Genomic DNA, 13,292 nt, shown 5'->3' on the forward strand with positions numbered 1-13,292 from the left:
TAAATACAAATTAGAAATAAAAAACAACAAATGAGAATCTTTAAATTTAAGTGACATACCTGTACATATGTTACATGGTCTCTGCTTCAAAATTTATTTCAACAAATTATAGATTGCAGATTTAATTTAGATGAACATAATTTAGCGCTGTTGTGTAGTGATCATGCAGGGCCGCAACTAAAAAAGATGTAAAATAACATTCTGCTCGTGTAACACTATTATCACTGTTCACAGCAAAATTAATCTTTTTATTGGAAGCAATACACTTCACGTGTTAGTTGTGTTTTTTTTGTAGCGACATGTTTCACAATGTCTCCTCTTCCACTATGCGAGATAGAAAAATCAGCACGGCACATGCTACAAAACGCAAAATTGCTTCCTTTACGTGACTCGAGTATTGATGGAAACTCGTTACTGTAAGCTTTCGTAAAACTTGTTTTGTAACTTTTACAAACAAAATCTTGGGGCCTCAAAAAATCGTGAGGAAACACTATTTTGGCGTGAGGGCGTGAGATGGACCTTAAAATCGTGAGCCTCACACCAAAATCGTGAGAGTTGGCAGGTCTGGAACAGCAATTAATATAGGACCCAAATGGTTAATCACTTGTTAGTTCAAACATTACAAATACTGTTTTTTACTTCAATCCAGTATTTTAAAAAATAAGTGTAATACAGCCTTGCTGCAAACAATATTTGGAATTTGATTCAACTTCGCGATTATTTTTTACATTTAATGTGATATTTGCTTCCCATCAAAAAACTAATATTCATACAGGCCTACGCTTCAACTCTTGGCTCACGTTCACACATTATTTTTGTGTACAATTTGTAAATACAGAACATACTTTTGCATGGATGGCATGTATTTAAGAATTAAGATTTCAATATTGTTTTTATTTATATGAATGTTGCACTATGTCAGAAGTATCATTCAATAAATGTACACAATTATTCAAATTGAGGAATGTATCACATTATATATATATATATATATATATATATATATATATATATATATATATATATAAATAATATAGACACACACACCAAAACAAGAAACTCTGTTACTGCTTTTATTTACTTAACTGTTAGGTAAGGTTTTTAACTACAACATTTTTTTAAGGAATGGGCCAATCAAAACCTTAAATACCATCAAATCCTTAGTATTCTAAGGAAAATAAACAAACAGAAATACAATAAATTAAAAATTCAAAACTGATAACCTCTTAAGTTTCCTAGGTCGATTGTTTTCCATTGTAACTATTCTGTTACCATTCCCCAAGATATTATATTTTTACCATGTCATAATATAATTAAAAGTACAATATGTATTGTTTCTGTGAAACAGCTATTTAAAAATAGAATATCTCAAAACCATGGTTAAAATTTTCTATTTATTGTACTGGTATATTATTTTATTTTTGACCATTGATCTCTAGATTTGGATACGAGAGGTATAATCAACGTACTCTCCGAGATTCAAATTCATATTCAGATTAGAAAAACTTGGGATTTGACCACTCACTAATTTTTTTCTTTGCTTTTCCAGAATAATTTTTTTTGGGGTGGGGGGGGGGGGGGGGGGGGGGGCTCGATAAGCTAGGAACAACTTATGTTTTTAACCAGCGTTTATTAGCTTCACATTTAACTACGTAATCAAATCTTGCCTAATTATCATTGTTGTATCAATTTGAAACTTTGCAATTATTTGTGATTCCGATGACAATACGATAATTTCATGACTGGCCTAAAGAGGAAGGGAGAGGGCAATAGGGGCAAAAATCCACTCCTTACGAGTTATCGGCAATAAACATGATTTTTGTATATCAAAGAGTCTCTGGGGAACGGTGGAAAAAGGGCGTGGGCAGGGAGGGGTTTCAAAACCCCAAATTTTGAAAATTTTGAAAATTGATTCTCTATCGATTTGGAGTTTTCCCCTTCACCCAGGGAAGAGGTCATTTGCCCCCATTTTTCTAAAGTCGGGAAGATTAAAGTATGTTAATTTTGACCTATTTCCGGGGCCTTCTGGCACCATATGAGCTCCTTTGGGGAGGAGGAGGGGGGGGGGAGGGGGGGGGGAGAAAGAGGTTGTGTGTGCGCGCGCTCGCGCGTCAATCACCCTAAAAAAATTTTGGTCCTTGAATAGTGATTTTGTAGTGCATTTCAAGGAATTTATAAAACATTCAATTCAATATGAACTAAAAAAATTAAAATAAAATTATATTTTAAAAATCTTAAAAAAAAGTTTAAATTGTTATAGAACTAAAAAATAATCTTTAAGTTTTAGTAATTTGTTCATCAACAGAATTATCTATAACTCTGTAAAACAATTTTTTTTTAATAAAGCACGGGCCAATTGCAGCTGTCCCTGATGATTTTCCCTTGTTTTCATTTTTGATTTTTGAATCAAACATAATTTTAGACTTTGTAATTGATGCATTCAAGAAAACACACAATTTATAACAAATATAAAATTCCAAAATACCATATACACTGGAAATGATGAAAAAGCAGCAAACAATTAAAATAATGTCTCAGTCAACGATGCTTTTCAGGCCCATTCATTTGTAAATTTTGACAATAATCATGATATTTTCTGGGAATTTTTATAACTGAATACATTGACATTCTTAAATAGTTCTGGTAATAAAATTGTTATCACTCATAAATCATACAACAATATCACATTAGTTGTCTGTTCTTAGATTGTAGGTTGAATGGCCTGCTGTTGATGTCAATAAAGCTGGAATTTTTTGAATGTGAACATTTTTTTTTATTCTCGAAAATACTGGGAAAAATATTTTCCCCTCCCTTAGGGGAAAAAAAGTAATGCCTTCGCGTAATTTTTCCCGAAAGTCAGAATCCCGTACACACGTAGTTGAAACACTTATTGTAAGTGCTCAATACTGGTGCACACGTTTCATTGTACATCATTAACACTAAAATAGTTTTGCCTGGCGTTCATCTGTTTGTCACTTTTTAAGTGCTATGCAACATAACTTTTTCTTTCAAATGCAACTTTGCAGTTGCAGTATTTACACTTTCATTTAATGGCATCAGATTTTTAACTCGTTAGCTCGTCTTAAACTAAACAAATTTTTTGTCGAGAAATTAAGATTAAAGACTTGAAAAATTGACAATCGTGGTATTTACACACACAGTTTACTTTAAAACTGCAAGCAAGCAGTTACAAAAAAAATAGTTTGGTCGCTGCAGCATAAACATCGCTGAGAAAGCAGACAGTAGTAGAGGTTTTTTTTAAAAAAAGGGGGAGAGGATAGATGGGGGTGGCAGTTGTAGGCAAATGATAAGGGGGGAGGGAGATGCATTCACAGCAGAGCAGTAACAAAGAGAGGAGAGGAAAATAGACCGATCATGTGGACAGCACCATTTGCGCTCTCTCATTTCCTTTTCCCAAAAATTCAGAGGTGTTAAACCACCATCTGTTACCCCAGACTATATCTCAAAGACTGAAAATAATTATAATAAAAACTGTCAAAAGGCACAAGCAGTTTAGATGCAGAGGGTATAGTTTGTCAACTAAGCTCATCCAGCCCTCTGTGACATTTCAGAGGCAGTAAAGAAAAACAGCAGTATAAACTGGTATAAGTAACACAGTTTAGATGCAAAGCGTGTAGTTTTTTTTTAAATTATCTAAGCTTTTCCCGCCCTCAGCCTCGCATGTGACAGTACTGTGACAGTTCTTAATGTTGGGGAGAAGAGATACAGAACACAAGCACAGTTGGAAACGTAACATTCTTTTATTTGTGTAGAAATTCGTGAAAAACACAGGAAAAATTAGAAAATCACATATTAAATTCAAAACCTCACAATCTGTGTTATTTTTAGAGTTGACCGTGATCCTGATTTTTTCAGGTCCCAAGGTATGGACACGACTATCATTCATATGTTTGAAATCTTGCATCTTTGCCACTATTTTTTACCCCCAGCCTAAAAATTAAAACTACAATAAAAATGCAACAAAATATTTTAATTTAAAAATCTTGAAATTTTATTATAGGTGGAGTTGTTTAGGTTTTAAATGTGTGTTGTATCCAACTGAACATAGCAGGTATAATTTATTAATATTAAATTACAAAACATAATCTTGTTAACAGCTAAACACTAAGGTGATGCACACCTGTGCTACGCCAAATTACAAAACTGCTTTAATGCTGTGACATATCAAGACCTCACCCTTATAACTGATGATTTTTTCTGTTTGTGAGAAATAAAAATATATTTTGTAACTTTGGTAAAACAGCTGGTTATAAAAGATCAAGTTCATAATGCCCAAGAATGAACTTTAAATTTTCATTTGTAATATTTTGAATTTTAGTACTTACATATTTAATTTTGTAAAGGCACTAAAAATTGCTATTACATGTTTTTTTTAGTCAGATGGTTAAGTTAACAGGGATGTGCAGGTAAAATTTAGTAGCATGCTTTATGCAAACAAGTATGTCTCTATTCTAACATTCTTAAAAAAAATTTTGTTAGATTTCTTGCATGTTAGGCTAGTGAAATGGTACACTAGGAATTCCAGCCGGCAGTCATGTAGGCAAGAAAAAGTGTTGCAGAATATTACTCAAGGAGGCATTTCCACGACATAAAAGGTCATGTTTGTTCTGATAGCAAAACAAAATATGAAGTGCAAACCAACCTTTTTGTAACTAAAAATTTGTTTTTGACCAGGAGCATCAGCACATAAGACCTATGGCACTGCAACTGTTTTGTAAATTGCCCAAGAAACCTTGTGGCCTGTATCCACAAAAATGTATTTGAGAATTTTTCTGAACTTTTTTACCCCCCAAAAAAGACAGAAAATTTTCTTAAAGTAAACTAAAGATAATACTAATTACAATAGCTCTAAAAACAAAGCATGAAATCCTTATCTCTCATCAAATTTAAACTTGAGTTGTACACAATACAACCTCAAAAAAGCAAACAGGTAAAATTCAATAAAATTTTAAAAACTTCACTCGGTACACAACAAGCAGGCTTGGATCGATGAACTGCTCGTTGACCTGTCAGGAGATACCAGTAGCCAAAACTACAAGACATTATTCTACAGATATCCACGTCCACATACCTCGCATGTACTCCATCGGTTATGTGCTGAACCAGATCACCCATTATCTCATGTTTGATGTAATACAGCATTCTGACTCTCAACAGAACTCTGAAACACAAAAAACCACATCAAATACTAACAAAAAAAAGCAAAGGAAATGAAACTGCATTTACCTTAAGAACATTACATCAACTTAAAACACTAAGGGTAAGAAAAAGAACGAGACTTATACGCATTGTTAAAAATAAGGGAAGATTTTTTTTCTTTTAAAAGGTACTGCAAGGAACATTCAGACAGTTAATGTGCTGAAATACACAAAATTTAAAAAAAAAAAAAAAAATATATGCGGCACCAGACTAGCTAATCACGTATCGATTTGAACTAATTGAGTTTAACATGACATGTTTATTTACAAAGCCTTAAGGCTGCTTTACCTCCAAGATAATAGTGAACTCCAAACTGTGATCATTAAGTCATGACATACCAGGGTCTTGGGCTCAAACCCACAAAACTAGTCATTTTAGTGATACATCAAAAATTATAGCCATCATAATCATTACTCTTTTATAAGAATGTTCAGCTGTTAAAAGTCTTGATACTCCTTGCAACAACTGTCAAAAATGTCTCGCTATATCTTAAAGAGTATGTACAAGTACACTGGTACTGTGAAACATACTTGTTGGCATGCCTGCTGAGATGTTTCTTGTAGTTGTTTTCCAAGAAGATGTCACCATCATATTTTTCTTGTCTACTCCAGTCGCTAGGATCAACATGTTCGCTATGGTACTGAGCAAATGCTCGAGATTCTCTCAGTTCTCGCTTCATCTGTTTCTTGCTTCTTCTTCCTCCTCTTGGTATGGGTGTCGTCAAACCTACTAGCAATCAATACAATACATTATATTAGATTAACCGTGAAGAGAATTTTTTTTATATTTTATAAACAGACAAAATTACTACACAGATAAGTTCCTTAAAAAGTTCACTATCCAAGAACACAAATTAATTTTATTTTTCTAGAATTCAGGTAAAACCGTTATTTTGCACACTTAACTTACCCATATGATTTCTTGCAATCTTAGATTCACCATTTTCAGAAGGTGTAATCAAATCCCAGATGAAACTTCTGATCTTATCATCACCCCTGTAATACCTTAGGCAGTACAACAACTGAAAATACAAAACAACAATATCAGTACGCCACACGTATTTAGTAACATTGTAAGTTCAAAAAATTTAAGTAGGTACAGTAAATTCTTGTGTTAATTGGATCATACAAAAAATTAATTGAAATCCTTTATAAAGATCAAATAATTTGTTTCACCAATTAAAAAAAGATAAGATTATTCACCTCACACAAGTGACGCCCCACTAAGGACATTTATATTTTGGGCATAAAAATCTTAAAATTTCAAAGTTAAGGTCACCCTCAAATATTAGTATATCATATTTTTTAATGTTTGTCATCAGTAGAGTTCTATGAATATAAGTCAAGTCTCATTGTAACATAAACAATATGGCTCTGTGTCGCTGTGCGAACCATCTCAGTCTGCTCTGTCCTACTTTATTATTATGGGAGGGAGAAAAGTGGCTTAGTCCACTCTTCTCTCCCCTTTTACAACCTCTCCTATTCATGCACTACAACACTAAGGAGATCTGAAGGGAAAGCTCAGGCATAGTATCCTTTTTAAACCTGGACCTTTCATCTGATGAATCTAATTTTTCTACCCTTCTGCGGCAAATTATTCTTGTCAGTTTCTTGTCCTATAAAACTAGCATGCACATTGCAGCCAGAGATAAACTTGCGCTGAACTGGAGGAATATAAAACTAGCACTTCAGAACACCAATTCTTAGAGGCATACTTTCAACCGACCTAACACAAGAAAGTTCCCATAAAGCAAAGATGGAAACACATGAGCAACTTACAAACTGATGAATGCAGTTTTATCATGAAATGTTGCGGTTAAAAGCTTGGGAACAAAATAGCACATTTAAACCATATTATTGGGGCAAAATTGTATCATTAAAACCAGTTGTGATAGACAACTTTGTTTTTAGATATCTCAAGGGACCATGGGAAAAAATATGTAAAAAGTAGGAAAACTAAAAAGACGGAATTGTTAAAAAATATTTTTTTATCTCACAATGATGCCAACAGTAAGAAGCAAATATACACCACACTAAACCTCATGTTTTTATACATTAACTAGAACTTAAATAATCTCACATGGTGAAAACAATAAATCCATCCAATCTTGCAGTTCTTCAAATTGTTAAAAGTAGCTGCTTCGATTTTGTTGATGACGGACGTATGTGTGTGCTCCTTGCAACTCCTATGGTGTCCTGACCACCTTTACTTATCTTGTTCTTACCGGTAATCATCAGTTCTGATTGTTTTATCATTTACACGTCACTTCTCGAACAAACAGAATTCCAGGGATTCTGTAAGCCCCTTGAATTTGAGAATGAAATCAACATAGAGCTACCTCAGGACCCCTGCAAAACATGTTCTGGTCTCGAAAACAACCGGCCCACTGGAATCTGAGAGTATAAAGGATCTCAAGATGGACACAAGTAAACTGGATGAATTATTGAATCTAGTAAAATCATTAGATTTGAAAACTGATGACCTGAAATCAAAAAACCTAGTTCTAAAGATTTGCTGTTGGAGTTGAAACAGGAAATCACCTTAATAAAACAGGATATGTGTGTCATTCAGTCAAATGGGCTCTGTACATCATTCAATAAAAATTATAAAATAACCATGCATAATATTAATATTGATTGAGCATTCATAAAAGCAAACAAGAGTGCCACTTTTTGATTTTCTTAAGAAACCACCTTTATTCAAGCAAACCATCTACAAAAAAAAACTATATATTTTAATGAGCAAATCTAAGGCTTCCATGTTTTAAACCCTTGCAACAAAAGTGAACTCCACATCAGATGCAAAGCTTTTCATCAAAACCAAAGCTTCAAATGACTTCCTGGTGAAGTCAAATTGAATATTTAAAAGAGCTTTGATTAATTCACTTAGACGAAGCTTCGCACAGGTCTACTGAATACCAGTGTAGATAGTAACAAGCCACATGTCTCTCTTCAGGCACCAGCTGGGCATGGCACGTGAAACAATAAGACTGAGATCCCCACGACAGAGCCACAGAAGCAGTCAGAACACCCCCCTCGGTTTACAGTGTGACAAATGTAACATCTGAAGGCGTAGGAGACACAAAGAGCGACGACAGTTTTTTGACACAGTGACAGGGGGATTAAAAATATTCAACGGCAAAGTGAAGACATGCGCCAGTCATACCTTTTTTTTGACAGCTTCAAAAAATAAATAATAATTCAACTAAATTTATGCACAGACCAATAATCGCATGATCCAGGCCTGGATAGTAGAGTTTACTGTACAGTCATTTCAGAATAATGAGAAATTTTTTAACTCAGTGAGAACCAGAAGTTCCCTCAGTATTAGCATGGCTAGTCATCATAAATGACATGTACATGTACGAAACATTTCAGTGAAAATTTTCCACACAAGTTATATCTTACACATTTACAAGGATAATAAATTTAATGCTAAAATGATGGCCAATTCTTAAAAATATTTACTGAATGGAATTATACGTACATTTTCACTTTGCCATTAATTAAAGTTACAAAAAGAATAAAGTTTTTTTTTCCCAATTACTACAATTTATTATGGACAATTATATGTCAATTATGTACGTTAGTTTGTATACTCAAAATGAAGTAGAAATACTGTTAACAAGAAAAAAAATATTGTCTGCAATGTATGTGATACATATGTAATAGTTAAAACAGATTGTTTAATTTATATTACGGTACTTGTGCCTTTTTCCTGTCATGTCAGCTACACAAGAAAGCATTGCATGTGTTGGACTTATATGTTTTTTTTTTAAATGTTGTTTCATCGACCCTACTGAACTCTAGTCTTCTGGTTACATGTTTGTTGAACTGCTGGTAGACAAGTTACAGGCATCATCATTCTTCCCCTCATCTTTCTGATAGGGCACGGCTGCCTACTCCTAGATTATAATCTGACAGTGAACAGAAAGAAAGCAACACTAATTTCCTCATTAAATGATATACATTTTTCATACAAATCATAAGGATGAAAAAAGTTGATACTACTTCCATGTGCAAAATGAAGGTGTATATTTATTTACCAATTTTTAATTACTGAATTAGCTGACCTTGAGCCAGAAACTATATTAATTGGATGCTTTATAATATTCTTCTAAAACTGTAACATCTAATATGGGTTGTCTGTCAAAACTGTACTCCATTTGAAGAATAAATCATAAAATTAAGGAACAATAAAACTTTCTGAACATATTAAAGGTGGCAAAACAGATAAGGGTGTTGGAAAATTTAAATGACAAAGGCCCACCTGATATAAATAAAAGGGCAATTATATTGGATTTAAAAAGTTAGCTATGGAAAATTTGAGTGGGATTCCAAATTACCACAGTGCTGACCGAACCACAGGAACTTAATAAATTTTGTTTTGTTTGAAGTATCTTCCCACAAATTGTTGAAGCGGTTGATCAATGTAATTGTAATTGATATTAAATAATTATCACTCTTAATTTAAGTTTTAATTTACGATATAGATAATTCACTAATTTAATGGGGGGGGGGAGGGGAAATTAAGACAGGTACATGGTCATTTCAGAATCATGAGAAGTTTTAACTCACAGAAAACTACAAGTTCCCTCAGTATTAGCATGGCAAGTCATCATAAATGACACACATGTACAAACTATTTCAGTGAGAATTTTCTACACAAGCTACAATCAGAGGGCTGTCACAAGATAGAGCCTACGATGCACTTATAGTACACTAATGATTCCATCTATACCAATATCAGAATGTTGTTCACATTCAAAGCTGAATTATAAATAATTGTTAATAATTTGACTTGTAAACAATCTGTGATTTTCCTTTCTAAATATAATTTTGGCTCGTACAACATTTTAGTGTTGTGAAAACCACTTGACAAATGTTACACTGTCAGGTTGGAGTCCTTGTTTTGTTTAAATTGCACTCATTAAAAAATCTTTGTGTTTTTCATATGCCTGTCTAATGTGTATATTTAAAATAATAACTAGGATGCATAGCTATTTAATAACATGTAGCACCTAAATTTAAAGGAATCAGGAAACTCTGTAAATTTTTGTTTAAATACCAACATACATGTTAATTTCGTACAACCATGTTCCTTGAATGTATCAGTTGACCCTTGAAGGCACTAGTTAATGGTACATTCCTAAGTTGATTGTTAAAATAAAACCAATTTGTGTGTCTTGCATTAGATGGGTGTTAATGTACATTAATATCACGATTTTACGAGCCAAAGATGGTTATTTATTGTGAAACAACTAGGTTAAACTAACATTGTTTAACACCACCAACGAACACCTCCTTCCATTTTTAATAAAATCTTATATAAAGCCTTAATTTTTATGTAATTGAATGTTGAGACACTAAAAAATAAATTAGATAATATTTAATCAAAAGTATCAAAGTACAGCGAAACCCCTTATTTACGTTACCGTTATTTACGTTTTCCCGTTATTTGCACTATATTCTTCAGGTCCCGTTTGGTTCCCATATAGTCCAATACAATACTTTCCCGCGAATTACGTCTCAAAAATCGAATCAATCCCGCTATTTACGTCACGTAACAACCATAAACAACCAGAAAATACCGTGGAGCTAGTAGGCAATGAACATTTTAAATAGCAAAATATACATATTTTATAACATGAAAAGTTGCTTTTATTTCTAAACATGTAATAATTTAAGCCTAGGCGTGTAAAAGTACGAGTAATTATAGCAGGAGACAATCTAAAATGCACGAGGGAAAAACGTAAACTCATGAATGTACAAACATGGCTGCTTGTAAGTTCTGATACTGTATTTATGTCACAACTTAGCCGAAATACTGGTACGAGACATAAACTTCACAAGATAAAATGAGCGGTGTCTTGGTAACTGTTTTATACGTCTTTTATAATTTGGGAAGTATTGTACAGTTGACGCCATATTTTTTAAACTAACCATTTATTTCTGGGGATCGTAAATAATTAATTATTGGTATCAAGACATCATGATAAACGTAAACTTGAACATGTCACGGCAGCGAGAAAACTGGTGCGTATACCAATAAACTGGTATTAGAACTGGATAAAATTGGTACACGGGAGGTGGAGCTTATATTTTTTTCCGCTAAGCTCGCATCTATTGGTTGGCGGCTGATGGCGTCATGAGTCTGGGCGGAGCATAGAGTGCGCATGCGCCGCCGCGTCGTTACAGCAGCTGACCGAGTACAATGACCTTTCTCCGCGTTTGGCGCGCTATTGACGGTAAATATTCATCAATTTGCGGCCTTTTCTTAAAATTTTTTTTACTGTGAGCAATGTGTATGTAGCCCGTATTTGTTATAAACCCTGCCGGTTGCAACTGTATTTATAATTTGGAGAGGCAAATAATCTCCTTGAACAGCCTAAAAAGCAAGCAGAAGAAAATTTCAAATTTATTTTTTAGGAAGTAATCAGAAAAACATTTTGGCTTTCATTCTTTTTTTATTTTTGTCAAATGTGGTAAATTAATAATTGATTAAATACTAAAGTAAAATTTGTTGTTAGTGTGTTTGTACCTGCATTGTAGTATGTGCTATTAAACAAAAGGAAAAAAATTCTAAATAAGGTAAACTGTACTCCTTTTTATACTTTTCCCTTTATTTACACTTTCCCGCTTTTTACACTTTTTTACTTTGTCCCCATGAAAAGTGCAAATAAGGGGTTTTGCTGTATTATAAAAAAACTAGATCCTGAACCCAAAGATTGCTAAGGGGAACAGTTCGGGACAAAACTAATTTTTTTTATGCTTTAAGGTTGGTAGTGTGAGAATCAATCAATGACCGATTTCAGAGAAAAAAATAAGGAATTATGTTTAACCTGGGAGTGAAATCTCTGTAACTTCTATACTTCTTCGCTACAATTTAAACGTTTGTAGGCATAATACATACCTATAATGACAAAATGTTGGCAAATTCATTAAAAACCTTTTCTGAATGGAAGTAATTTAACATTAAGTAAAGTTTCAATAAGAGTACCGTTCAAAAAAAAACCTTCAATCTTAAAATTATACTTAATTACAATAGTTTGTATACTAAAAACAAAATATTGTTTAACAAAAAGGTTTATTCTGTAATGTGCCTTTTAGCATGTTCTGCATGACGGCCTTCAAGAGTAGAATATAAAATACTTAAGTGTTTTTCAAAAGCTAAATGGCATCAAAAGAGGTTTCTGGTTTTCCAATTTGGAGGAAGAAAATTCCACTACTTATGCGAGAAATGTGCACAAATACCAAGGCAACCAATCCTTAATGAACACAGAGCTATGAGCACTTAGTCAGTATGAAGTGCCAGTGGTTACTTACTATCACACGAGCACAGTCCTCAACGTCATTCTCTCGCCATCCTCGGCGAAAATGACTGTGCGTCAAAATTTCTATCCACCTCCCCCAACTGCAAACAGGAAAAATAAATTTGACTGTAAAATAGTGAATGTAGCCCAGTTTAAAGATTATTCAATGAAACAAAAAAATTAGAAATAGAAACATAAAAACACTTAGAAAAAATATTATATTGGGTTAGAAAATTTCTACTCCAGAATAATTTTGGCAACACTTGGTAAATTCACACATATTTTTCAAGTCATAAATACAAATGCCACTTTGTGAATGATAAAAACATAATAGACAATAATCACTTTTACTTCAATTAAAAAATTGCAGTCAGTATTGAATACTTTTACAGCTCTTTCCAAAAATTTTAAAAACAACATGCTTTAACATTATATATCAAACAGTTTAGAATACATGGCTTAAGTGCATGAAAAGCAGGATGTGATATTGTGGGTACCGAGCAGAACTGCTCAATGTCCAACAAAAAAAATCTTCAGCTATTTATATTTTATGTAATAATAATATTTTTATATTTTAAAACGAATTTTTTACATTTTAATTCATACTGTTTTCCTGAAATTTTTTATCTCAACTCTGGATACACTGCATTTGGTAGGAGTAATTTTGTAAATGGAACCAAGTCACTTGGAATGGAAATGTGTAACCACAGTGCTACCATCTGTGCAGATAGCATGAATCAAAGTTCAAAGAGACAAAGGG

General features: G+C 33.2%; 1 protein-coding gene and 2 non-coding genes across 12 annotated transcripts in view; all 3 read right to left on the reverse strand.

Annotated features, from left to right (window-relative positions):
* Positions 1-13,292, reverse strand: part of LOC134537773 (chromodomain-helicase-DNA-binding protein 7-like) — a 112,115-nt gene that overhangs the window by 36,540 nt on the left and 62,283 nt on the right. For 8 of the 10 annotated variants that reach the window (XM_063378552.1, XM_063378556.1, XM_063378554.1 and 5 more), the window contains exons 22-25: positions 12,546-12,633; positions 6,130-6,241; positions 5,751-5,949; positions 5,093-5,182 (exon numbers count right to left, since the gene is read on the reverse strand). In XM_063378552.1, coding sequence (XP_063234622.1) covers positions 5,093-5,182; positions 5,751-5,949; positions 6,130-6,241; positions 12,546-12,633 — 489 coding nt within the window. The remainder of the gene's footprint in view (positions 1-5,092; positions 5,183-5,750; positions 5,950-6,129; positions 6,242-12,545; positions 12,634-13,292) is intronic. The other 2 variants (XM_063378553.1, XM_063378559.1) reach the window with 1 other exon arrangement.
* Positions 8,489-8,571, reverse strand: LOC134537984 (small nucleolar RNA U6-53/MBII-28). The gene has a single exon (XR_010076075.1). It is a non-coding gene; the product is annotated as a small nucleolar RNA U6-53/MBII-28 (small nucleolar RNA).
* On the reverse strand, positions 9,766-9,846 carry LOC134537987 (small nucleolar RNA U6-53/MBII-28). The gene has a single exon (XR_010076078.1). It is a non-coding gene; the product is annotated as a small nucleolar RNA U6-53/MBII-28 (small nucleolar RNA).

This window comes from Bacillus rossius, chromosome 12, assembly GCF_032445375.1.
Source record: "Bacillus rossius redtenbacheri isolate Brsri chromosome 12, Brsri_v3, whole genome shotgun sequence".
Classification (NCBI taxonomy): Eukaryota; Metazoa; Arthropoda; class Insecta; order Phasmatodea; family Bacillidae; genus Bacillus; species Bacillus rossius.